The sequence below is a fragment of the Fusarium odoratissimum genome (genome assembly GCF_000260195.1).
Source record: "Fusarium odoratissimum NRRL 54006 unplaced genomic scaffold supercont1.10, whole genome shotgun sequence".
In the NCBI taxonomy this organism is placed as follows: domain Eukaryota; kingdom Fungi; phylum Ascomycota; class Sordariomycetes; order Hypocreales; family Nectriaceae; genus Fusarium; species Fusarium odoratissimum.
Window position 1 is genome coordinate 1,274,222 of NW_022158696.1, and position 23,846 is coordinate 1,298,067.

A 23,846-nucleotide genomic window follows, 5' to 3' on the forward strand; every position below is an offset into this window, starting at 1 on the left:
GCCATTTACAAGGGTCTATGCACGCCGCTAGCCCAGATTGGCCCCCTTCGAGGTGACCGTTTAGATTCTACCCGCCAACACCTTCGCAACAGCATTTACACTTTCTTTTCCAAACCTTCAAGCGACGTGACTGTGTTAAATACATCACATACCCCTCAAAATACACAAAATACGCTACAAGAGCCAACAGACTACTTGCATTGACTTGTGTTTCACATTGCAAGCTATCGAAACGCGTCTTCTGGACGCCAGTCGCGTAAAGAGGTTTATCCTAAACTCGACTCGCAATGGCGCCTCGTTCTCGAGCCAAAGCTGTCGATACTGACGCGTCTATGTCTGACGCGCCGGAGCATCGACAAGAAGAAGAGATGGTGAGTTGCCATGTTCACAAAGTTTTGTTCGTTTGTGGGTGAGAGCTTGTGCTGATGGGTTGTTAAGGAAGTTGACGAGACTCCCGACTACACTGATACCGAGAACCCTAGCACTACTGCTAGCAGCGTCGCCGGAGAGCCTACTGGGGATGGCCGTAGGCGCCGCACAGAAGTCAACCAACTTCGTCGTAGCATTTTTGGAAAGAAGCACGATCGGCTAGGCGAATCCAAGGTATGTCGCACTCCAAGAGAAGGCTATTATACGAAATGATCTAATCGAACCTCTAGGAAGATGACACCATTCGTCGATTTCGATACCTCCTCGGCCTGACCGATCTCTTCCGCCATTTCATCGAGACAAACCCCGACCCCAAGATTCGCGATATCATGACCGAAATCGATCGACAGAATGCCGAATCTGCGCGGGGCAAGAAGGGTGCCGGAAGGCAAGGGGGCGCCACGAGCGAGCGACGTCGGCGTACCGAAGCTGAAGAAGACGCCGAACTCTTGAAAGACGAGAAACACGGCGGCTCCGCTGAGACGGTCTTCCGAGAATCCCCTCCGTTCGTCCACGGCACCATGCGAGACTACCAGGTTGCCGGTCTCAATTGGCTGATTTCCTTGCACGAGAATGGTATTTCTGGTATCCTTGCCGATGAAATGGGTCTTGGAAAGACTCTGCAAACTATTTCATTTCTTGGCTACTTGCGACACATCCTTGATATTACTGGGCCACACTTAGTCATTGTGCCCAAGTCCACGCTCGATAACTGGAAGCGAGAGTTTGCCAAATGGACACCCGAGGTCGATGTTTTGGTGCTTCAGGGTGCCAAAGATGAACGACAGAACCTTATCAACGATCGGCTTGTTGACGAGAAGTTTGATGTTTGCATTACCAGTTACGAAATGGTGCTTCGAGAGAAAGCGCATTTGAAGAAATTTGCTTGGGAGTACATCATCATCGACGAAGTATGTGGTTTTTGGAACAATTGAGAGCTTCATCAGCTAACGAATATCCAGGCGCATCGTATCAAGAACGAAGAGTCATCACTGTCACAGGTTATCCGATTGTTCTCCTCTAGAAACCGATTACTTATTACCGGCACACCGTTACAAAACAACCTGCACGAACTCTGGGCTCTACTGAATTTCTTGCTTCCCGATGTTTTCGGCGACGCTGAAGCATTTGATCAGTGGTTCTCTGGTCAAGACCGCGATCAAGACACGGTCGTACAACAACTACACAAAGTCCTCCGCCCCTTCTTACTGCGCCGCGTGAAGAGCGACGTGGAGAAGAGTCTGTTGCCAAAGAAAGAGGTTAATGTTTATCTTGGCATGTCGGAGATGCAGATTAAATGGTATCAGAAGATTCTGGAGAAAGATATTGATGCTGTTAACGGCGCCGGTGGCAAACGAGAGTCAAAGACACGACTACTCAATATCGTGATGCAGCTTCGAAAATGCTGTAACCACCCCTATCTGTTCGAAGGCGCCGAGCCAGGACCCCCTTACACAACCGATGAGCATTTGGTTTACAATGCTGGCAAGATGGCAGTCCTTGACAAACTCCTCAAGCGGCTCCAGAAGCAGGGAAGTCGCGTTCTCATCTTCTCTCAAATGAGCCGATTATTGGATATTCTCGAAGACTATTGTGTCTTCCGAGAGTACAAATATTGTCGAATCGATGGTGGCACAGCACATGAAGATCGAATTGCTGCCATTGACGAATACAACAAACCTGGTTCGGAGAAGTTTGTCTTCCTCCTCACAACTCGTGCCGGTGGTCTGGGCATTAACTTGACAACTGCCGATATTGTTATTCTCTATGACAGTGATTGGAATCCTCAAGCTGATCTTCAGGCTATGGATCGAGCCCATCGTATTGGCCAGACTAAGCAGGTTGTTGTATACAGATTTGTCACGGATAACGCCATCGAAGAAAAGGTTTTGGAGAGAGCTGCCCAGAAGCTACGACTAGATCAACTAGTTATCCAGCAAGGCCGTGCCCAACAAGCCGCTAAAGCTGCAGCCAACAAGGACGAGCTTCTTTCCATGATCCAGCACGGTGCTGAGAAGGTCTTTCAGTCTAAGGGACCTACCGGCAATATGGCCTCCAAGGACGGCGAAGTTGGTGATGACGATATCGACGAGATCCTTGCAAAAGGCGAAAACCGAACAAAGGAGCTGAACGCAAAATATGAGAAGCTGGGAATCGATGATCTGCAAAAGTTCACCTCAGAGTCTGCCTACGAATGGAATGGCGAGAACTTTGCCAACACAAAGAAGAACATCAACATGACCTGGATCAACCCGGCCAAGCGAGAGCGAAAGGAACAGTCATACTCAATGGATAAGTACTTCCGACAAACTATGTATCCCAACCCCAAGGCCGATGCTAAGCCAAAGGCACCCCGAGCACCAAAGCAAGTTCCTGTTCATGACTACCAATTTTACCCCCCACGCCTGCGAGATCTCCAAGATAGGGAGACTGCTTACTATCGGAAGGAAATTGGGTATAAGGTTCCTCTACCTGACGGTGACGAAGAAAATCTTGAAGAGCGAGAGGCCGAAAGAGCCCTCGACCAGCAGGAGATTGACAATGCTACACCTTTGACTGAGGAAGAGAGGGAGGAAAAAGAGAAGTTATCGCTACAAGGTTTTGGAGACTGGAACAAACGGGACTTTCAGCAGTTTGTCAACGGATCAGGCAAATACGGGCGAACTGACTACGAAGGCATCTCTAACGAGATCGACAGCAAGTCAGCCCCAGAAATCAAGGCTTATGCAAAGGTCTTTTGGCAACGCTATACCGAGATCGCCGACTACCCCAAATACATCAAGACTATCGAAGATGGCGAGGAGCGGACTCGACGTATTGGCCATCACCAAAAGCTCTTGAGAAAGAAGATGCAACAGTATCGAGTCCCTCTGCAGCAGCTCAAGATCAACTATTCTGTGTCGACTACCAACAAGAAGGTTTACACTGAAGAAGAGGACCGATTCCTTTTGGTTCTACTTGATCGATATGGCATTGATTCGGAAGGTCTTTACGAAAAGATGCGAGACGACATTAGAGAGTCGCCTCTGTTCCGATTTGACTGGTTCTTTCTCAGTCGAACACCAATTGAGCTGTCTCGTCGATGCACTACTTTGATCACTACTATTGTTAAAGAGTTCGAAGACGTCCCTGCTCGTGGCTCAAACGGAGTGAATGGAAAATCCAAGCGAGAGCCTGACGATGAGAATGACGAAGATAGCATTCTTGGTATGGCACCAGCAAAGAAGAAGGCCAAAAACGGCGTCAAGGTGAATCAATAACTAATGTTGTGCATCGTCTATGACTAACATATTTTACAGAACAAGGCACTCGATAATGTCAAGTCCGTCAAGTCTAGCAAGAATAGCTCCGCCACTCCATCAAGAGCATCTAGTGTTGCCTCTACCGTATCCGCAGGAGGTTCTGCCAAGGGCAAGAAAGGTAAAAAGAAGTGAGGGAATATGGAATTGCCTTTAGTATGCTGGGTGGGCAAAGGGATAGACTTTTTGGGCGTTTGGTTGCTTTGAGGACTTATAAGAGAAGCCAATGTGTACGTATTTGCTTAATCTAGCATGGCTGTTTGTACCAGGGGCCAGAAAATGCATCACACGATGCCTCGGCGGGTGGGAATACAGGCGTGAGAATGGCTGATAGTACAATGAAGAGAGTTACTTGAGCAGAAGAACCATCTGACTGATTGCCTCCTTGATATCTTCAACTCGACGTGCTGTGAAGTAGCGAACCATGATGTTCGTGATTGCATGATCATAAGGATGACGGATATATCCAAAGTCGTAGAAACGTGATCAATCGTGCATTTCGACCTTTCCTTAAACCCTGGAGAGATGGTAAGAATTACAAGCCCATTTGTCAACCTCTTATCTCCCCTTACACACCCAATTCTTTTTCCATCACGTCCAGCTCCCGTTTATTTTTTGCCCCATTTGAACAAAAACATTTATTTGTTTGTCCCCCAAACGCCGTACTATGCAAGCACACAGGAAAAGAACGCATCTACTGCATTCGGTTGATTCGTTCCCTCTCAACCTCGTAGTTGAAGTCGAAGTAGCCCTTGTCGAAGTGGTGAACTCGCACGTATCCGTCCTCTCCGCCGCTGGCGTAGCTCTTGCCTGTGGGATCGGCAGCGACAGTGTTCAGAGGACCGAAGTGACCTCGCACACGACCAATCTCGTCCTCGAAGATCTTGTGATAGAAACGAGCCTCGAACTTACCCTGACGGGCAGAAGTTCGGGTAACATCCATAGCGGCCTGACCACCACCGAGGATGACGAATTCCTTCTTGGGGGTGATAGTGGCACTGTTAAGGGGTGTGTCGGCTGTATAGGTCTTGAGGACCTCGAGATCGCGGGCAGAGATGAGCTTCAAAGATTAGTATTTGTCATATGGGATAGTCTGATCTGACATACCTTGGCAGTCTTGTCCTTGCATGCGGTGATAAAGTAGGTACGGTCGGGAGACCACTGGAGATCGACAATGGGCTGGTTGAGTTCATGGACGGGAACGTTGTCGAGAAGATCACCGGTCTTGGCATCGTATCGGCTCACGCTACCATCCTCATGGCCGGCGATGATGTACTTGCTGAGAGCACTCCAGCCAGCAACGGTGGCCTTGCTCTCGTCGCAAACAATAGTGAGAGCCTTCTCGTCGGTCTGCTCAGCGTTGAGATCGGGGTTGATGTCGATGACGACGATGTTAGAGAGGTAACCCATTCGCTTCTCGGTAACTCCCAGCAACTTGGTGGCATCTTCGTTGAACTCGACTCGCTTGACGGCGGTGGGGAACTCCCAGGTCTTGATGAGGCGGCCAGTCTTGACTTCCCAGAGACGGATGGTGTTGTCGGCAGAACCAGAGGCGATCATGGTTGAGGTGGGGTTAACATCGACTGTCCAGATGGCACCGACGTGGCCGTGGTAGGTTCCAAGTCGCTCGCCGTTGTGGGAGAACCAGGCGCAGATTTGCTGATCCTTTGCGACGGAGAAGATGAGGTCGCCATCTTTGTTGAATCTGTAGAGCGAGGTTAGTCGAGGATGCCGGCGAAGTTGTTCCCAAGCTTTATAAAAAGTGAGATATTCTCCCTCCACTTCCTTGTGACTATAACACAGATGTATAGGGACAGAACACGACTCAGACATACCTGATCTGGGTGAGCGCACGCTCGTGCCCGGCAAGAAGAATGGGCCTCATGTTGTCGATGTCTGGGGGGCACTAGGAGGGGTTGATGGCGGAGGCAGATTCGGAGCGGGTGGTTATATGGCGAGGGCTTTCGCGATGGAATTTTTGGCGGTTGTGCGTTTTGGTGGGGCAAAAATCGAAATCGCTTCCCCCGCCTTAAGCTGAGCTGTGAGGGGCACATGGCTGATGCCTGATTTGTAGGGAGAGAGGTGTTAAAGTTGAGTTTAACCATGTTTGGCACATTGTGATGCCTATTATTTCGAGTTATCATTGATTAATATGAGTCTGAGAAGAGTCACTGAAGGATTCAAGAGTCATATTCTGAGTAATTCTTCGTAGAAACATCCAAGTCGATTCATGTTATGACCCTCGTTTAGTCTCAGCTTACTTCTCAGCGAATCATCCTGAGGCATCAACAACTTGGGTAAAATTCTAGAACTCTGGCCTTGTCATGCTCAGTGTAAGACCACTCCGTTGAAGGCATCACAGCACCAGACCTTTTCGATCCCATTGGTCTTGAATGTTCAGTTCGTTGAGAGCCACATTGCTGTCCCTTCTTCAAGGCAGGTGCTTTACATCACATTCTGCGGTAATGCAAAGTCAGTCACGCGAGATCAACTATATGGACTGATTGCAAGTATTCGAATATGGACGAGTTGCAAAGAGAGGTTCACTTGGCTCAAGATTCTTCGAAAGAATAAGTCATTCGACTAAAAGACTGCGTTGCTGTACAATGTTGTGTTATTACCGTCATCATCATCTAACAACCTTGCTGGTTCGCTTCCTCTCTTTCTTTTCTTCAACTTTGGCTTAGAACATTTCCTCACGGAAAGGCTTGCATTGCATTGCATAGATCTACACGTATATGCTCTCGCCATTGATCCGTCGGACATCAGGAGATTGTTCGGCATTGGGTCTAATACCATACTCATCTACATACGACTAGGGATATAATCATATTCCAGTTGATCATGTACGGCGCGGTCCTCCGTTGCGCCGGGTGGCTTGAATCGAATAGTTCCCGAGTGAGCCCGAGACAGCAACGGCATTTGCGGTTTCTATCCTCAACGTTATCGATACCGATACCGATATCACGATATGCAACGAGAATAAGCCTTGGACATCAACGGCTGAGCTGCCGATTGTATACGCACCAAGCCGAACCCGCAATAGAATTAGGCGGGTCCCAGCAAAGTCAGATTCTCACCCACCCACAGGCGTATTTACGCACAAAGTCGCACAGGCAAACTCCCCTTCACACGTGTTCGGTCGTTTCTTCCGTGTCGACCGTGCCTTTCGTGAACGCCGCTATTCGGACTGCCCCTCCTCACAACCCGACAGCCCACTTCTTATACAGAGACTGCCTCTCAGTCAACAAACGACGAAATAACTTTGCTTCAACCTCTGTTGTCGAGTCTAAGTCTTTGTCTTTCATTAAACCATTCTCACATCAGAAAAGACTCTTTTCCTCGACTGCAATGGTGGCTGCAAAGCTCGATGGCAATGCTATTGCCAAGTCGATCCGAGAGAAGCTCTGCGCCGAGGTTACTGAGAAACAGAAGCTCAACCCTAGGTTTAAGCCATGCCTCAAGATCATCCAAGGTATGGCCAAGTTGCTCGTAATACTCTACTTGTTCAACGCTGACTCAATTGTCTCACAGTGGGTGATCGTTCAGACTCCTGTTCGTCATAATCCTGCCCCGCCATCATGAGATCATCTCACCACTAACCCGCGATATAGCTACCTATGTTCGCATGAAGCTCAAGGCTGCTGCAGAGGTGAGTCACGATGAAATTTTAGCTGAGTCCGTTTACTGACTCACCACAAAGGCTGGTATCGACAGCCAATTGTTACATTACCCTGAGTCCATCACAGAAGCGGAGCTTCTCGATCATATCCGTCAATTCAACCATGATCCCTCCATTCACGGTATTCTAGTTCAGCTGCCTCTCCCTAAGCACATCTCTGAGTATACTGTCACATCTTTTGTGGCAGATGAGAAGGATGTTGACGGCTTTGGCACCAAGAACATCGGAGAGCTGGCCAAGAGGGGTGGCAAACCACTCTTCGTGCCCTGCACACCCAAGGGTGTCATGATTCTTCTCAAAGAGTCGGGGATTGACCTGAAGGGAAAGAATGCAGTTGTTCTTGGAAGAAGTGACATTGTCGGTAGCCCTGTGAGCTACCTATTGCGAAACGCTGACGCTACTGTCACCGTTGTGCACTCCAAGACGCAAAACATTGAAGAGTACGTCAAGAATGCAGATGTTGTTGTCGCTGCTATTGGCCAGCCTCTGTTCGTCCAGGGCAGCTGGATCAAGCCTGGTGCCGTTGTCATTGACGTTGGAACCAACTTTTTGCCCGATGCCACCAAGAAGTCTGGTCAACGACTTGTCGGTGATGTCGATTACGCCGCCGCAGTCGAAGTCGCGTCCGCCATCACCCCCGTTCCCGGCGGAGTTGGACCCATGACTGTTGCTATGTTGATGCAAAATGTTGTCGATGCTACAACGTGGTATTTCGAGTCTCAGAAGCTTCGAAAGACCATCCCCCTACCCCTGAAACTGGAGGAGCCCGTTCCTTCAGATATCGCTGTGTCACGAGCGCAAACACCCAAGGAAATCACACGCATTGCTGCTGAGGTCGGCATTGCTCCCCACGAGTTGGAGCCTTATGGCGCATACAAGGCCAAGGTTGACCTTGGTCTCCTGCAGCGACTGGAGCACCGTCGAAATGGTCGCTATGTCGTTGTCACCGGCATTACCCCAACACCTCTGGGTGAGGGCAAGTCTACAACAACTATGGGCTTGGCTCAAGCTCTCGGAGCTCACGTTGGACGTTTGACTTTTGCCAACGTTCGACAACCCAGTCAGGGCCCTACCTTTGGTATCAAGGGAGGTGCTGCTGGAGGAGGCTACAGTCAGGTCATCCCTATGGATGAGTTCAACATGCACCTTACTGGTGATATTCATGCCATCACCGCTGCCAATAACTTGTTGGCTGCTGCTATCGAGACTCGGATCTTCCACGAGAATACTCAGAAGGACGGCCCTCTGTACAAGCGGCTAGTCCCCACAAAGAACGGCGAGAGGAAATTCGCCCCCGTCATGTTCCGCCGATTGAAGAAGCTCGGAATTGACAAGACCAACCCTGATGAACTGACTGAAGACGAGATTCACCGATTTGCCAGACTGGACATCGATCCCGAGACGATTACGTGGAGACGAGTTCTGGATGTTAATGACCGTCACCTTCGAGGAGTAACAGTTGGAACCGCCCCCACTGAGAAGGGCCAAACCCGAGAGACTGGTTTTGATATCACTGTTGCTAGCGAGTGTATGGCTATCCTGGCACTTAGCAACAGTCTGGCCGAGATGCGTGAGCGTCTGGGTTCAATGGTGGTGGCTACATCACGAAATGGCGACACTGTCACTGCCGATGATATCGGTGCGGGCGGTGCTCTTACTGCTCTCATGAAGGATGCTATCAAGCCCAACCTTATGCAGACACTCGAGGGTACTCCTGTATTTGTCCATGCTGGCCCTTTTGCTAATATCAGCATCGGTCAGAGCTCTATTCTTGCTGACAAGCTCGCTCTGAAGCTTGCTGGTACTGAGCCTGACGAGGACCATGACGAGAAGGCTGGTTTCGTCGTTACCGAAGCTGGTTTCGACTTTACCATGGGTGGTGAACGATTCTTCAACATTAAGTGCCGTACTTCTGGCCTTGCTCCCGATGTTGTTGTCGTTGTTGCTACTGTCCGAGCCCTCAAGGTTCACGGTGGTGCACCTCCCATCGCTCCCGGCGCTGCGCTCAGCCCCGTTTACAGGGAGGAGAACGTTGACATCCTGCGCGCTGGCTGTGTGAACCTGAAGAAGCAGATTGCCAACGCCAAGTCTTTTGGCATTCCTGTTGTCGTAGCGATCAACAAGTTCTCTACCGACACAGAGGCCGAGATCGCTGTCATTCGTGAGGAGGCCATCTCCGCAGGTGCTGAGGATGCCATCCTCGCTAACCACTGGGCTGAGGGTGGTAAGGGAGCTGTCGACCTGGCTCATGGTGTTATTGCGGCTTCAAAGAAGCCCAAGGACCTGAAGCTGACCTACGATCTGGAGGGTACTGTTCAGGAGCGCCTTGAGGCTATTGGCAAGAAGATGTACGGTGCCGAGAAGGTCGAGTTCAGCGAACTCGCCCAGAAGAAGGTCGACACCTACACCCGCCAAGGATATGGCCATCTACCTATCTGCGTGGCCAAGACACAATACTCTCTGTCCCATGATCCCGACCTGAAGGGTGCTCCTACTGGCTTCACAATCCCCATTCGTGATGTCAGGATGGCTGCCGGAGCAGGATACCTGTAAGCTTATTTACTTTTTTTTTTTTTGGACGTAACGTAACTAACAAATTACCAGGTATGCCCTTGCTGCTGATATTCAGACAATTCCCGGTCTGCCAACAGCACCTGGCTATCTCAATGTTGACGTCAATGTCGAGACAGGCGAGATCGAGGGTCTCTTTTAAACTAAAAGAATTCTGGTGCACAATGGATTTTGTCGGAAGCGAGGTACACGGGACTGTACACCCTCAACTCAACGTGGGAACGGACGGATGGGAAGGCGAAGCATTAGGGCATGACATTTCAACACATGGTGCGGGACTGGTTTAGCGGATATCATCGATCATGTGCCTGTTGGCAATTAAATCAAGTTTTTGATTTGGACTATTTCCGAAGTGTCTTGTGTTACCATCGTGTAATGAGTCTGAGTTGACTCAACCAGAACAGGACAAGCATGTTTACGAACGTCAATGCGAATGCCATAGCTGAAGAAGGAATCTGCCTTGGCTGGAAATGCAGACTCATCATGCATACTACGTGGTAGGCGTCAACGGAATTTGCCATTGTGCATGTTGCATACAGCCACAAAATTGTATGCTAGGGCCCATAAACCGGAATCGGGTGGTTGGCCAGTAACTCTACCACCACAATATCAAGCCTTTTTTATTAGTGTGAGGGTGAGTGTGACTTGACAGCGTCGGCATTTCCCGTTGATATCTCTGGCGCAGGGTCTAGAACTAATCGAACCATGGGCCACCGGCATGACGACGTTCCGTGTGGGGGTTGTTGGACTTGTATCAACTTTATTTGAGCTACGACGCTTGATGAAGTAATGCTGAAATATGATTGTGTGCTGAGGAATGGAATTTCTTCTGCCAAACCCTTGCACTACATGAATGAGTTGAACCGCCGAACTCAACCGTCATAATCTCATTAAAACATCCATGCTACAAACAAAGCAAACATATCACTCAGCTGAGGATCCTATTACATGGGGACACAGATTCCCACCTCATCATTGGTCACAAGCAGAGAGCCACGAGAAAGCCATGTAAGACTCAGCCCAACTAAACTAGCAATGCGAGAACCAATGGCTCGGCGCCACACTAAGACTAAGAAACGGCACCGTTTGACCCCTTACCGCCCATTGAGGTCATCCTTGCTCTGTGCTAGATGCCGAGTGAGATCAATGCCGGAGGATTCAATCACTGGTCGTGTTTCTCCGCTCTGATGGCAGTTTATCAGGTCGCAGCCCAGCTTGGCGCATTCTTCCGTACAGTGTTTGCTCTTGAACTGCGTACGGGTTCGGAGGGTCTAAATTAAGTCGTGCTGCGAGACATTGAACTATTTTCAACTGATCCGTAATAGGCAGGCAATGCGATAGGCTTCTCTGGAATGAGTTAAGTATGATCCAAGAGAGTTAGCATTGAGCATAAACTAGATCACGATCCTGTTCTTCGATTCACAGTAAAGTTTTCGTGTTGTTGCAACCCAGTCTCACTTACGAGAGGTACACGAAGAACAGGAAGACCAAGCTTCGCGTATCGATAATTTTCGTATATAATGCAATGTAAGCCGTGCCCATAACATCGGATCCACCGAGATGCCTTGCCGGGAGTCTGACAGCGTGTTTGACGTTCTTGTTCAGGATGATACCCTCAAAATAAGAATAAGCATCTGACGCTTGTCAACACTGCCTCCGGCCTGTGCCATCTTTAGCTTCGTGTTCAGTCCATCCAATACATGTTTTCTGTCTGTTAGTTCACGTCAGGTCTCTCCCTCCAAGTTACCAGCAGAGTGGTGCTTCACTTGACCCAAACACTGCCACTCCCACCCTGTCGAGGCTATCAGCCCTAAATGATGCAGACCTCTGACATGGATGCTTGACAAGCTTTTCGGCTACTACTAATATTACCTACCAATGAGAGGGGAAACCTTCTTGGAGGCCCTGAGCGTTGATCCGATCTAAACCCTACAGTGTGGGCTTGTCTAGCTCCTGTTGAGGCTCCTCTAATTCGAAACTAAACCCAGGCAGCCGGCGCCATTCAACCTCATACAAAGATCGTCTGCTCGGCGTTTCTACCGAGATCAGATCCCTTTTTTGGCAAATTCCCCAGAGCTGCCAGTTTCTTTTGGCCCCCAGATTTGTTGACATATGGTAACGGATCCTTCAACATTTATACTCATCGAGCAAGATGAGTTCAAAACATCCCTTGAGACGATCGTGTGCTTTCTGTCGGGCGAGAAAAATCAAGTGCTCAAACGAAACTATTTGCGAGGCTTGTCGTAAGCAAGGTGCCGACTGCATTTACGACTTTGAGCCTCCAAGACCAAAGGGTCGGAACTTGAGTTTCGACAGCACAAAAGCCAGCAATCATCTACAGGTACGAGGTGAACATGAACTACCCGACAGCAAAAGAAGGAGATCGTGCTCTGCCAATTCTGCCTCTTCTATGTCTCCTGGCAGAACCCACGAAGATCTTGCCCCGTTGGCAGATGGTGTTGAGAGCCTTGCTGCATCCCTTGAGCAGATGTTTCAGGACAAATTTTCCCAGTTGATTTTTGGAGAAGTAGGAAAGACCCAGCAGCAGCAAAGCACAGAGGTCAGATTCACTAGCCTTTTGCCCCTAATTGCCTTTGACCTTGTCGCTTCTGTTGGCCAGAGATATAGCGACTTGGGGTCTCCTCAGTCTAATGAAAGCAACCAATTGATCCGGTCTGGATTATCCAACGATACTTCTACCAACATGTTCGACAATCCTTCAGCATATTGTAGCCCTTTGTCTACCTTTAGCCATCGACAGCGGAACCAGCTTATCGACGTCTGGTTCTCCGCACATCCCCTAACATTTCTCATCTCCAAGACACTGCTGCTTCGAGAAATCCGCGAAGATACCTGTGACGAAATCCTCATGGCTGTGATGCTAGCCGATGCTAGTTTCGTCGTCGGAGAGGACTCGACAGTTGCTCGTGGACATGAACTCCTGCAGTGGGCCAAGACTCAGCTACAGATGCGGCCCTGCTATCACCCTTCCGAGGACAATGATGCTGTATACTCTGGTGTACCTACGAGAGTTTATAAAGGGGTCACCACAGCACAGACTTTGGTGTTGCTGGCCTGGAACGCCCTATCTTCCCACGAATTCCGCCGAGCGATCTGTTATATCGAAGTTGCAAGCAAGCTGGTTACCGAGATCAAGGATTGTATGTCGAAGGATGCCTCCCAGCCGAACTCCAGCCGCATAAATGGAGTTGACGTCCTTGATGTCGAGAAAGAAGTTGTCTCCAATCTTTGGTGGACAACCTATTCCCTTCACATCTGGACCTCCATCCAAGCAGGAGTCTTGCCCAAAACCACACCGTCAACCTTTGACCTCGAATCTCTCCCCGTGACCTCAACCTCATCGGTTACCATTCAGCTTGACCTCGTCTCTGAGAACTTCAACACCTTGCAAAAGCAAAAGAGCAACATCCGAGAAATGCGGCCTCTTGCCCAGGTTGTCAGCACTGTTTCATACCTGTTCTCCCAAACCTCGGATCAAGCCGCATCGAAACATGGCGTCGGTATCTGTAAAGAAGCTATCCGCTCTTTTGGTACAAATACAAATGACCCGAAAGCAAAAGGTCAAGATGATGACAGATTGTGGCAACTACTTGTTGCGTTTCACCATACCATGATCATTCAGTTCCTCTTCCCCAAAAATGGCTCATTTTACGAGCGAGTGGTGGTCCCGGCTGAGACTGTTGATCAATTTTGCGCTTCTGTAGAACAAATCATACAGTCCTTTTCGCCAACTACCAGACAACTCAATCAAAACTCAGCCTCAACATTCCAGCAACCCCTCTCTAAAGCTCTGTGTACTCTCCTGGATACTTGTTCCCGAGCTTTCAACCTCCTTCGGGATAACCTAGGGCTTAGTCTTGATCATAGCTACTTCCGTCCAGAGTGGGATAATCGTCTCTGTTCTGTGGCAAGCTCCTTGTACACAATCAGCAAAGACGAGCGATTTTACCAAGGCACAACCTTGCGCAGTGTGCGGAAGCAGATCAAGTCGTGTGCTCGTGCTTTCGGCAGTAATAGCACTACCAACGCGCTTGGGTTGTTGGAGCCGAGCATGAACTCTATGCGATCCATGTCGCACTCCCCTCAGAGCAATGTCAGGCCTCCGAATGGCTTTATCGCGAATAATGAAGCCTTGGTGGATATGCCATCGCCCTTTCAGGCTGAAGCTTCTTCGAGGGTATCGTCATCTATGCCATCTTCGTCAGGCTCCTCTACTAGTGTGTCAACTCACTCGTTCACCCCGTTTGAGGAGATGAACAAATGGCCAGTCAATGAGACTTTTTCTCATGGGATAATGTCTACCAATATGAACTCTCCCCCTATTGCTCAGCAAGGGATTCAGGATGGAACTCCCATGCAGAACATGTGGTATTCGCAAGCACCCCCTATGATGAATTTCGAGGCCGCGGGTCCAGTCTCTCTTCAACATAGTCAGTGGGCTTGGCCACCCACAAGTGGCGAAGGGGCGCCATACATGTCTTTCCAAACACTAGATATGGATGAGACCTGAGTAATATTTGTAGGATACCAGTTTCGATGTTGGCTGAATGCAATTATGATGATAACGGACAAAACAGAATGAAGCGTGTTATTTGGTTATTGGCAGACTCTAAAATTGGAACTCGCCGCTGGCGGCATCGATGTTTGCTTGTTGAGCATTGCGTGCGCTGGATCAGTGTTTTACTATGTATATATTTTAATCAAGTGTTGGGGAGGAAACTCGAAACTTTGATAGGGGCGCCAGAAGAGCCTGTGTATCATACATATAGTTTCATCTAACCTTTCGTACATGATAAACAGTTATCGCTTACTAGAGTTCATCATCATACTTTCGTGGCTGTGCCAATTAAGAAGCCATAAACATATTCTATATCATCCTTACGCAGAAGATGCTCCATCAATAGGTGCTTGTGGTCAAAAGAGTTAACATACATACTTATCATTAGAATTAAATTTAACAAAAAGTTTGTAGTTCGAGCTGATCTAGAATTATAGCCCAAAGACTCAAAATAAATATCTAGGTCAATACTGGGGATACTTGTATGATCTTTCTTCTCCTCTGTATGATAAAATGTCGTCTTGTCATGTTGATCCATACTTGTGTAAAGGTATATGTGTTTGATCTGCCTGCTTTATTAGTGGTAGCTTATGTGACTGTTGCGGAAAGAAAAACTATGGCAAGTATGCAAAGAAGACTAGGTCCTAACGCAGTGGGATACTATGGTCTATTACAATCATTTGCAGATGCTTTAAAATTAATCTTAAAAGAATATGTAGCTCCTACACAAGCTAATTTAATACTATTCGGCTTGGGATCCGGCCAGTCCGGGGATCTCGGACCGGAAAAGTGGAGGCCCCGCTGAATATTTCGTTGCGCAAAAGAGTTGGATAAGAAATCAACTCAAAAAACGATGACCTGTAAGAGGCTGATGATATCAGAGTCACCTTGAATTATACTAAAAAGTCAGGCCTGTATGATAGGTAGTAATCCCGTATCATGCTCTATCCCTATGCTTTTCACTCAGATAAGAACTCCGAGTTTCAGGGTAGGCTCTTTTGGCATGAAGCTTTACTCGAGTGCCTGATTAGAACTCGATCTTCATGTATCTTTATAAGATAACCTGGCCTCCGCCCAATTCTTCGCTGCCGATTTAAGACTCGGGTGCAAACCCAGCGCATCATTTATTTCTGCAAAGGGAGGGGCCGGGAATAATATACTAGTAATGGAGGCTATTACAAAGAAGTAGTGGTCGAGAAGTCGATAAGAGACCGCTTGGATGGGCAACCTGGAAATTCTAGACTATAAAACACGACATCCCGTCTTCTATTCCAAAGCCGGACAATTTCATTATTGTCGAGCGACGTTCTTCCTCAAGCTCTCACACGTGGCTGTATGTCTCCTACGCCATTATCGCTGACGTCAGCTGACGAGGGGAGCTTGATGCCAAATCGGCTAGCTCTTGCTTGCATTAACCACAAGAAAGCTCGACAACGACAAACCTCAGCTCACTTTTTGCGCCCTGAAACTTCAGTATTCTAAGTGCTTAAGTCCACCAGCCATGAGATTGCTATATGCTCTCCCCGCAACTTGCGCGCTCATCTACCGCGCCAAGAGCAGGAATTCTTTAACGCCCGCTGGCATCTTCGCTGCGACTCTGACAGCTGCCGCACACGCCTATCACCCATGGAATCTTCCATTTGCACTCCTATGCGTATTTTTCCTTGCCGGAACACGCGTAACACACGTAAGTACTTGCGCCCGCTACACGGACAAGGGAGAGGTCTGACGACGCCTCAGATCAAAGAAGGCATCAAGGCCAACTATACGCTTCGTTCAAAGGGTACATCTGGAGGAGAAGGGCCTAGAACACATGTTCAAGGTAAGCACTTGAAGCAACTCCTGAATCAATTGACTGATCTGTCAAGTCCTCGCCAACAGTTTGATGGCCTCTGTCCTCTCCGTCCTCCACGCGAACCAACTACGAAAACGAGAAGCCGCATTCGCCGATCCTAATACTCCGGATCCCACGGGATCACTATGCTTTTCATGGGGCGGTGACCTCCTGGTCGTTGGAATCATTGCCAATTATGCGGCCGTCGCAGCCGATACCTTCAGCTCCGAGCTTGGTATCCTGTCTTCAGGACAACCTCGACTGATCACATCACCAACACTCCGAAAGGTGCCTCGCGGAACAAACGGTGGTGTCACCTTGCTGGGTTTGGGTGCAGGTTTGCTGGGGTCAATGATTATTGTCACCGCATCCATGATATTCCTACCGTCCTGCAGTGAGGAGTCATCTCGGACGCCCGCAGGCGGCGCCCCATGGACGATGCTGGAGCGACGCAAGTTCATGGGGTTCATGGTGATCTGGGGTGCTCTTGGCAGTGTCTTGGATAGTTTCTTGGGTGGCCTATTCCAACGGTCAGTCAGGGACGTACGGTCCGGTAAGATTGTCGAGGGAGAAGGCGGCAACCGCGTCCTAGTAGCCGAATCTGCCACGGACGCGGCCGCTCATTCGAATGTCAAAACCGAGGCGATGCAGAGCGAGGCAAAAGAGAAGCTTGGTGGTTCCGCTATTGTGGACGATGACGATGCTCATGCTGGTGTCTACGATCATAAAGACAAGCACCGCAAGTCAAGTTTTGGAGATCAGCGACCGTCGCGGGCCATTGAAAACGGGTGGGATCTTCTGGACAACAATGATGTCAATTTCCTCATGGCAGTTACGATGAGCGTTGGCGGCATGGCAGTAGCCAGCTGGTACTGGGACGTGCCCATACAGAGCGTCATGGGTGTGTAGAAACACAAGTTAGCGACGTCATTTTGAGGGTCAAGGGCAATTCTTGACCATGGCCCCTTCCTGCCAAGACCAATGAGAATAAAGTGATGTAAAAAGCAACTCGCTTTCCCTTCTGGTGCCCTTTGGTCCATCACGAGATTTAAACCACCATTATCCGTCGCCACTGAATGGTGTTGAAGTGCGTCAAGACGCACTCACATGCTGAGTGCCTCCAGCTTGGCACGGCCAACCCCCGGTGAAAGTCCGTCACCCCCCGTCAATCCCCCCGCCGGGTCTCGGCGTGAATCGCAGCATCTCGGGACGCCAAACCCGGAGTTGACTCCGAGGTGGGTAAACTTTGAGTCCAATGCGAAACCGGCAGAATTTGATTTCAAAAGCCGGCACGGTATCTCAACAATTAGACTCAACCTCATTCGCGCAACGAGTTATCTGGACGTGATTCCATCACCCAATTCTCCAGATCTCGGAGGACGGGAGGGTGGGAGCGAGAAGAGCCAAACATTTCACATCCCCCTTCTGGCGATCCAATAGACATGAGGCCTTTAGTGATCGAGATTAATTGCTCTTTCTCTTCCAGAGATAGCAAGATATCGACTGAAACCTGGGGTAAGCCCAGAATCGGATCAGTTCCTGTTGCTCATTTAAATGCGTAATAGTCTCAAGCTTGAGTCTGATTGGTCTGGCAATCTTGTAGTGAATCAAAATGGGGATTGCGGGGGGCGGCAGATCTCCATCTCAGCAGTGTGGGACACTGAGTAGGAGCATTGCCTCTTTGAGCAGCCATTCTGCTATTCTAAGGCAAAAGAGATTTATGAAGAGTTTATGATAAGTTTTGAAAAGGCAGTAATACTGTAGAAGACTATGATAAATTTTAGGATAACTTTAGTTTAAGAAAGACACGGGAGGTGCAACTTTGTCCCATAGCGCAGTTGCCAAACCAAAGTTTCGAGCACTTGCTCCGAGATAGTATTCTTCCACTCACAGAGAGGAAACGATCTGCGTAACTCTGCTTCCTGACCGGCAGCTCACACGAGCCTCAGAAGAAGAAATTTTCTGAACATGCATTTCTTCTCCTGAAAAGACTGACTCAAACGCGCCCTAATCCTTTTGGTGTTATTCTTCTTCTTGGCCTGCCTTATCATTACCATACATTTACTTGAGAGCATGTCAATTAAGTTGTCGGAACATGCATTACCCCTGGCATCGTCAGGGGCTCTATCTTTTCTCATGGTCTCGTGCGTGTGAGCCCACTGACAAGAACCGTTTGTTGCAGCCAGTCGGATTCAGCTCGGGAATAATTGAACCCTGACACCCGGCAGAATGGAGTCCCTCCAGTTCTAGATCAATTATGATTTATCCAGGGAGAAATGGAAGAAGAGGTGAGCAAAATCGAGTGACACGACCGGACCGATGCTAATAATTGACGGCAAAACCCCAGCAATTCAATCATACAACTCATCGCGTATCCCCGAAGCCGGAGACCACAGCCTCCCAATCCAGGACAGGGCAGACCTGGAGAAGTGCCTGAAAGTCTGGAGTGTCCCGAAAACTACATTGCAATTTCGTACGGTCTGGGGAAATGGAAGAGGACCTGAAAATCGGAATTCATGAGCGATTTACAGTTCGGTAAGTGGTGAAAGTAGCCAACCAGAGACTAAGATATCTGAAACGGGTTTGAAGCCGTCTGTCGAAGCCCAACGTGAGATAACAGGCATTATGCAGAACATGCCCTGAGCCAATCACGACTCAATGATAAGAACCTGCAAGTTACTGTCCATCTCGGGTGTGTGGCTTTGGTTCGTTGGGTACGGTATTCTTTTTTTGGGGTGGCGTTGGTGACAAGGCTGGGCGTGCTTGGAGAGACACCGACTCGTCGCCGGGCAGCGCTTAGAATGAACCCCAAAAAAGAAGCAGTGGTAGAAGGAACTGCACTCCCGCCTAGGCGTTGCTGCCCATGGTTGGATAAGTTGAACAAAGAAACAGGGCCCTCTTACTAAAATGAGTATGGTTCGCCTGGGGCTCAAGAAACGATTTGGTAACAGATCAGGGACAAACCGGAACCACCGAGGCTGTCGGACTTTCTGGAGAGTCACAAGCACCAGGCTTTAAGCGGCTCTCAAAATAGCTGGGCCTGGGTCCTGGGCATGGAGAATTTTCGGGGCATCCATGGCTCACATCAGAAGGGCTCAGGGCGCAGTTTGGTCCTGGAGTTATTTCTGACATGCCCTGTGTGCACCTTGTTGCTTGTGTTCTGTAGCATGTGCGAATGTGGGCCAGACGCCAGGCTACAAGGATTGCACCCGTCCCACCCAACCCCAGAATCTTTGCCCACGAAAGGCGCGGGTACCATCAGATAGCCTCTGCTTGAGAGTGGGAGGGAACTTTGGGGGTTCGATTTCCTGGGGAAGAAGACGGAGGCGCGTCGGGATGTCTTCTTATCTATGGTTTGCGAATATAACTGACTCACTTAGCGACGAAAGATATTGCTGCACGAAGCTTTTGAATGCAGGATATGCAATTGGTCTGAATCCCCAAAGCTGGGAGCATATGGTTCTCACTTGTCTAACCCCCACTATGCCTTATCCGGGCACGCTGCACCACATACGCACAACCACACGCGCAATTAACTCTACTTTTAACGTGTTAATGGGTCATTGTTGCGATAAGACTTTGGGTCAATTAATTGCGGTACACTGGGCCGCATTTCCTCAATGGAGTCGAGGCTCCGTAAGCGGAGCAAAGCCCTTCATATCCGCCTATTTTCAGATAACTAATTGTCAATGAACAGGTTGAGCCGGCACTGAGCCGAATTGTCATCTGAACCAGCGAGCAAACCTCGCCGGCCCGGTGATGATTAGATAGGACGACGAAAGGCACCGCCTTATGCCGCTGGGGATACCCGCCGAGCGGCTGTGTCAAAAAAAAGCATGAGTACCTTGCACCCACACCGTCTCCGCCGAAGCCGCCTTGTTATGTCATACTGTATTCAGCACTACTGTGAGGCGGCAGTGCTCTGAAAGTTTCGCTACGACAGTGATACCACCCACTGAAGGAGGCATTGTCGATAATGAGCCGGCTGCCGGAGAAGCATTCACGAGCTGGGATGGCTATGAAATGATTGAATAACGACCCACTCAATGAAGCTACTGCTCCCTCTTGAGTTGTGTCTGAGTAGCGTGGCAAGAGTTCAATCAATGTGTACAGGGAGTCAGTTGCGGTAGACATCGTCGTTTGGTGACGAATACGTGCTGTAGAAAAAGATGATCTGTGTTGAAATCAAGTATCTCCCCTGTGTGTGTGGTGTCCGTTGGTTAAAACTACGCCCCCCCTCCTCAAAGTGACCTTGCCGAGCGCCAATCGAGGATTGTGACGGAATACATTTAACCCCACTCTGAAAGCCGGTAACAGCCACGCCCCTGCATCCGGCCACAGGGAATCCTTATCTTTTGGCGGGCGAGAGCGTCAACCTTTCTTCAGAAGACGGATCGAATCCGTAAACATAAAACCCGCGACGCCCCGACCTCCCAAAGTTTTGTTTTTCGGTCATCCTACACATATCCGTTTGATTGTTTGATACATTTGTATCTCCTTTTCATATTTTCTTGATATCTAGAATTCGCCTGGTCCTCCACAGCAAACCACATTCACAATGGTTCGTACTCGTTATGGCAAGCTGCTTATCAGCACAACCACTAACAATATGTCCCATAGGCTGCTCCTATCACCTCAAGGACGGAAACTCTCCAGAAGTTCCTCAAGCTCGATCAGAAGGGCATGATCATGGCTGAGTACGTCTGGGTCGACGCCGAAGGCGGTACACGATCCAAGTCTCGCGTAAGTCCAATCTACCGATTCTACATCTCGGACCCACTCTTCCTCTTCCGATCCGAAACGGCGAGGCCGGCCATGGGCCGGCCTATAGTCTGGCGGTGTCGACTTGAGCCTCGGAAGCGGTGTTACGCCTGCCTTGTGGAATGAGCATTAAAATAGTGATTAAGCTTATTCTCCAAGATGCGGGGATGCGTGGCGCACCGATCTATCGGGCTCACGTTTCTGATGACAGGAGGAAGGAGCAAGGGAGCAGGAGCTATATGAAACTCGAACATCAACTTACAAGTCGCAGACACTCCCCGAGAAGGAATACAAGCCTGAGGATCTTCCCGTGTGGAATTTCGATGGTTCTTCTACCAACCAGGCCCCCGGCGACAACTCAGATGTCTACCTCCGTCCCTGCGCAGTCTACCCCGATCCCTTCCGCGGCTCTCCCAACATCATCGTTCTTGCTGAGTGCTGGAATGCCGATGGCACTCCCAACAAGTACAACTTCCGTCACGACTGCGTGAAGGTTATGGACACATATGCCGACGACGAGCCTTGGTTTGGTCTAGAGCAGGAGTACACCCTCCTAGGCTCTGACAACCGACCTTACGGCTGGCCCGCTGGTGGCTTCCCTGCTCCGTAAGTTCACGTCTGCATCTCTTGTGCATTAATTGACAATGTCGCAGCCAAGGCGAGTATTACTGCGGTGTCGGTACTGGCAAGGTTGTCCAGCGCGATATTGTTGAGGCTCATTATAAGGCTTGCTTGTGTAAGTGGAGTTCTGTGAATGTGCTCTATCAAGACATAAAGTCTCGTTATCATAGCCATTCCATGATCACTGTTTACGATTCATGTCTAACAAGATCGTAGATGCCGGCATCAAGATTTCCGGCACCAACGCCGAGGTCATGCCTGCTCAATGGGAGTATCAGGTCGGTCCCTGCACCGGCATTGAGAGTATGTTTATTCTTCTCCATGTGGGGCGGCTCGGTTAAACCTTGGCATGTCCCCACAAAACTCCGTATATCACTAACCACCAAATTTCGATAGTGGGTGACCAACTTTGGGTTTCACGATTCTTTTTGCATCGCGTCGCCGAGGAATTCGGTGCGAAGGTCTCCCTGCACCCCAAACCCATTGCTGGAGATTGGAACGGGGCGGCAAGTCACCTTCTTTCTTGGATGTTTCAATGTGCTAATATCTCACAGGGTCTTCACTCCAACTTCTCTACCAAGGCCATGCGCGAAGAGGGAGGTATGAAGGTTATTGAGGAAGCTCTGAAGAAGCTGGAGCCTCACCACGTCGAGTGTATCGCCGAATACGGCGAGGACAACGAACTGCGGTTAACCGGTCGCCATGAGACCGGATCGATCGATAGTTTCTCTTGGGGCGTCGCCAACCGCGGAACAAGCATCCGCGTGCCACGCGAAACCGCTGCCAAGGGCTATGGCTACTTTGAAGACCGTCGCCCGGCTTCTAACGCTGACCCTTACCGTGTCACAAAGGTTTTGCTTCAATTTTCCATGGCTTAGAGCGTGTTTTAGAAGTTCATTTTAGTCGGACGGTTTCCGTCTCATGGTTTACGGCGCGACGGTATGGGAAACTATTGATTATATAGATAGCATGATAACTAGTCCTGAAGGACAGTAATGACAAACGATCAGTAAAATATCCTGAGCCTATATTTTGCTTTTGTCAGGCCCGTGATTGTAAGTGGGTAGGACCATCCTTTTTCAAGTTGCAGGTAAGTTTCGAGGTGTCGCCCTTTGTGCAACGGCCAGAATAAGTGGTCAACATGCTAATTTGACCAAAAGATGAGGGACGCAAACTGAATTGCAATGATGGTGGCTGTTGGAAAATGGTATGTTGTCGAATTTAAGCTTATTTGCAACACGTGGGGCACAGCCACGTGACTACCCCGGATGGTCTTCCGCCGGTAACCAATAAGTTACAACCCAAATATTTGGGGCAGGTGCTTTCCAGTACCGCGTATTCGTTTCGGTGGCCGAATGTTATTGCTACAGTAGCTTAACTGGCATGCATACTAAGTGTCGTACAGTTCGCGATGAGTTCCTTGATTTGCCTCGTAGCCTACTTCTGTGATGCTGGATCCGTTTGGTGGTCCTTTCTGCTTATCGCAGGTGGAAACGATCAGCACTTAATCTACGACTGAGCTGGGTACTCCATCTACAGTTGATGATGGGTATGCGAGATAAGGTCGGTAGGCGCAAATGTTGTACTTTATGTTAGATAATAGATATGCTTTCACTGCGTCCTCCGCAACTTTCGCAAGTTTCACATGTGACGGTAAACTCCCATCCCACCTTCCGTAGCGCACATTCTCAAGTGCAAATAGTAGAAGAGGAATATCTGTAGCACTTGCCTCGGAAGATTTAATCGCATGAACTTGACCTTCTCGGCATTGGTTGACGTCCTTGAATATCCAAGGACGAATCGGCACGACCCACGAGGAGGAAACATGTGATATGCAAGCTGCAGGCACGATATCCAGCAATTGGATCGCCGCAAGGCACATCTCAGAATGATCCGTCACATGACTTACACAGCAATATGTACGCATCTTGTCGAGCACGTCCCTCGTCGTGTAACAGGCTGTCATCATGGTAGATGGCACAAGGAAGAGCATATGGATACCATACTGCCAATTCTATCGCTGCCTTGGTCGACTTTATATCCCGGCTCGACTAGTAACGTTCGTTCCTT

At 49.2% G+C, this 23,846-nt stretch overlaps 6 protein-coding genes across 12 annotated transcripts; 5 read left to right on the forward strand and 1 right to left on the reverse strand.

Moving 5' to 3' along the window:
• Positions 1–57: 57 nt before the first annotated feature.
• Positions 58–4,117, forward strand: FOIG_07351 (adenosinetriphosphatase). The gene is made up of 5 exons (XM_031206880.1): positions 58–371; positions 439–603; positions 660–1,340; positions 1,392–3,677; positions 3,729–4,117. The coding sequence occupies exons 1-5, from the start codon at positions 288–290 to the stop codon at positions 3,861–3,863; spliced, it is 3,351 nt and encodes a 1,116-aa protein (XP_031063999.1). The 5' UTR covers positions 58–287; the 3' UTR covers positions 3,864–4,117.
• FOIG_07352 (eukaryotic translation initiation factor 3 subunit I) lies at positions 3,611–5,986 on the reverse strand. The gene is made up of 3 exons (XM_031206881.1): positions 5,564–5,986; positions 4,836–5,433; positions 3,611–4,788 (listed from the first exon to the last, which is right to left on the reverse strand). Exons 1-3 carry the CDS (start codon positions 5,611–5,613, stop codon positions 4,423–4,425), a joined length of 1,014 nt encoding a protein of 337 aa, XP_031064000.1. The 5' UTR covers positions 5,614–5,986; the 3' UTR covers positions 3,611–4,422.
• Positions 5,980–10,796, forward strand: FOIG_07353 (formate-tetrahydrofolate ligase). 2 transcript variants are annotated; one of them, XM_031206883.1, is made up of 6 exons: positions 5,980–6,376; positions 6,455–7,203; positions 7,263–7,283; positions 7,343–7,380; positions 7,432–9,959; positions 10,015–10,796. In XM_031206883.1, the coding sequence occupies exons 2-6, from the start codon at positions 6,573–6,575 to the stop codon at positions 10,121–10,123; spliced, it is 3,327 nt and encodes a 1,108-aa protein (XP_031064002.1). In that variant the 5' UTR covers positions 5,980–6,376; positions 6,455–6,572; the 3' UTR covers positions 10,124–10,796. The 2 variants fall into 2 exon arrangements, with proteins under 2 accessions (XP_031064002.1, XP_031064001.1); XM_031206882.1 differs by having other exon boundaries at positions 5,980–7,203.
• Positions 10,797–11,559: 763 nt separating this feature from the next.
• Positions 11,560–14,637, forward strand: FOIG_07354 (uncharacterized protein). Its single transcript, XM_031206884.1, has one exon. It carries the CDS (start codon positions 12,134–12,136, stop codon positions 14,510–14,512), a length of 2,379 nt encoding a protein of 792 aa, XP_031064003.1. The 5' UTR covers positions 11,560–12,133; the 3' UTR covers positions 14,513–14,637.
• A 1,130-nt stretch (positions 14,638–15,767) lies between these two features.
• On the forward strand, positions 15,768–18,226 carry FOIG_07355 (uncharacterized protein). Of its 4 annotated transcripts, none has more exons than XM_031206885.1 (3): positions 15,768–16,247; positions 16,301–16,382; positions 16,429–18,226. In XM_031206885.1, the coding sequence occupies exons 1-3, from the start codon at positions 16,062–16,064 to the stop codon at positions 17,301–17,303; spliced, it is 1,143 nt and encodes a 380-aa protein (XP_031064004.1). In that variant the 5' UTR covers positions 15,768–16,061; the 3' UTR covers positions 17,304–18,226. The 4 variants fall into 4 exon arrangements, with proteins under 4 accessions (XP_031064004.1, XP_031064007.1, XP_031064005.1 ...); XM_031206888.1 differs by having other exon boundaries at positions 16,442–18,226; XM_031206886.1 differs by having other exon boundaries at positions 15,768–16,382.
• A 2,330-nt stretch (positions 18,227–20,556) lies between these two features.
• FOIG_07356 (glutamine synthetase) lies at positions 20,557–23,218 on the forward strand. Of its 3 annotated transcripts, XM_031206891.1 has the most exons (8): positions 20,557–20,955; positions 21,015–21,137; positions 21,427–21,761; positions 21,809–21,891; positions 21,993–22,079; positions 22,173–22,282; positions 22,331–22,866; positions 22,937–23,218. In XM_031206891.1, the coding sequence occupies exons 1-7, from the start codon at positions 20,953–20,955 to the stop codon at positions 22,652–22,654; spliced, it is 1,065 nt and encodes a 354-aa protein (XP_031064010.1). In that variant the 5' UTR covers positions 20,557–20,952; the 3' UTR covers positions 22,655–22,866; positions 22,937–23,218. The 3 variants fall into 3 exon arrangements, with proteins under 3 accessions (XP_031064010.1, XP_031064009.1, XP_031064008.1); XM_031206890.1 differs by having other exon boundaries at positions 22,331–23,218; XM_031206889.1 differs by having other exon boundaries at positions 20,756–20,955; positions 22,173–22,994.
• The last annotated feature ends 628 nt before the right edge of the window (positions 23,219–23,846 follow it).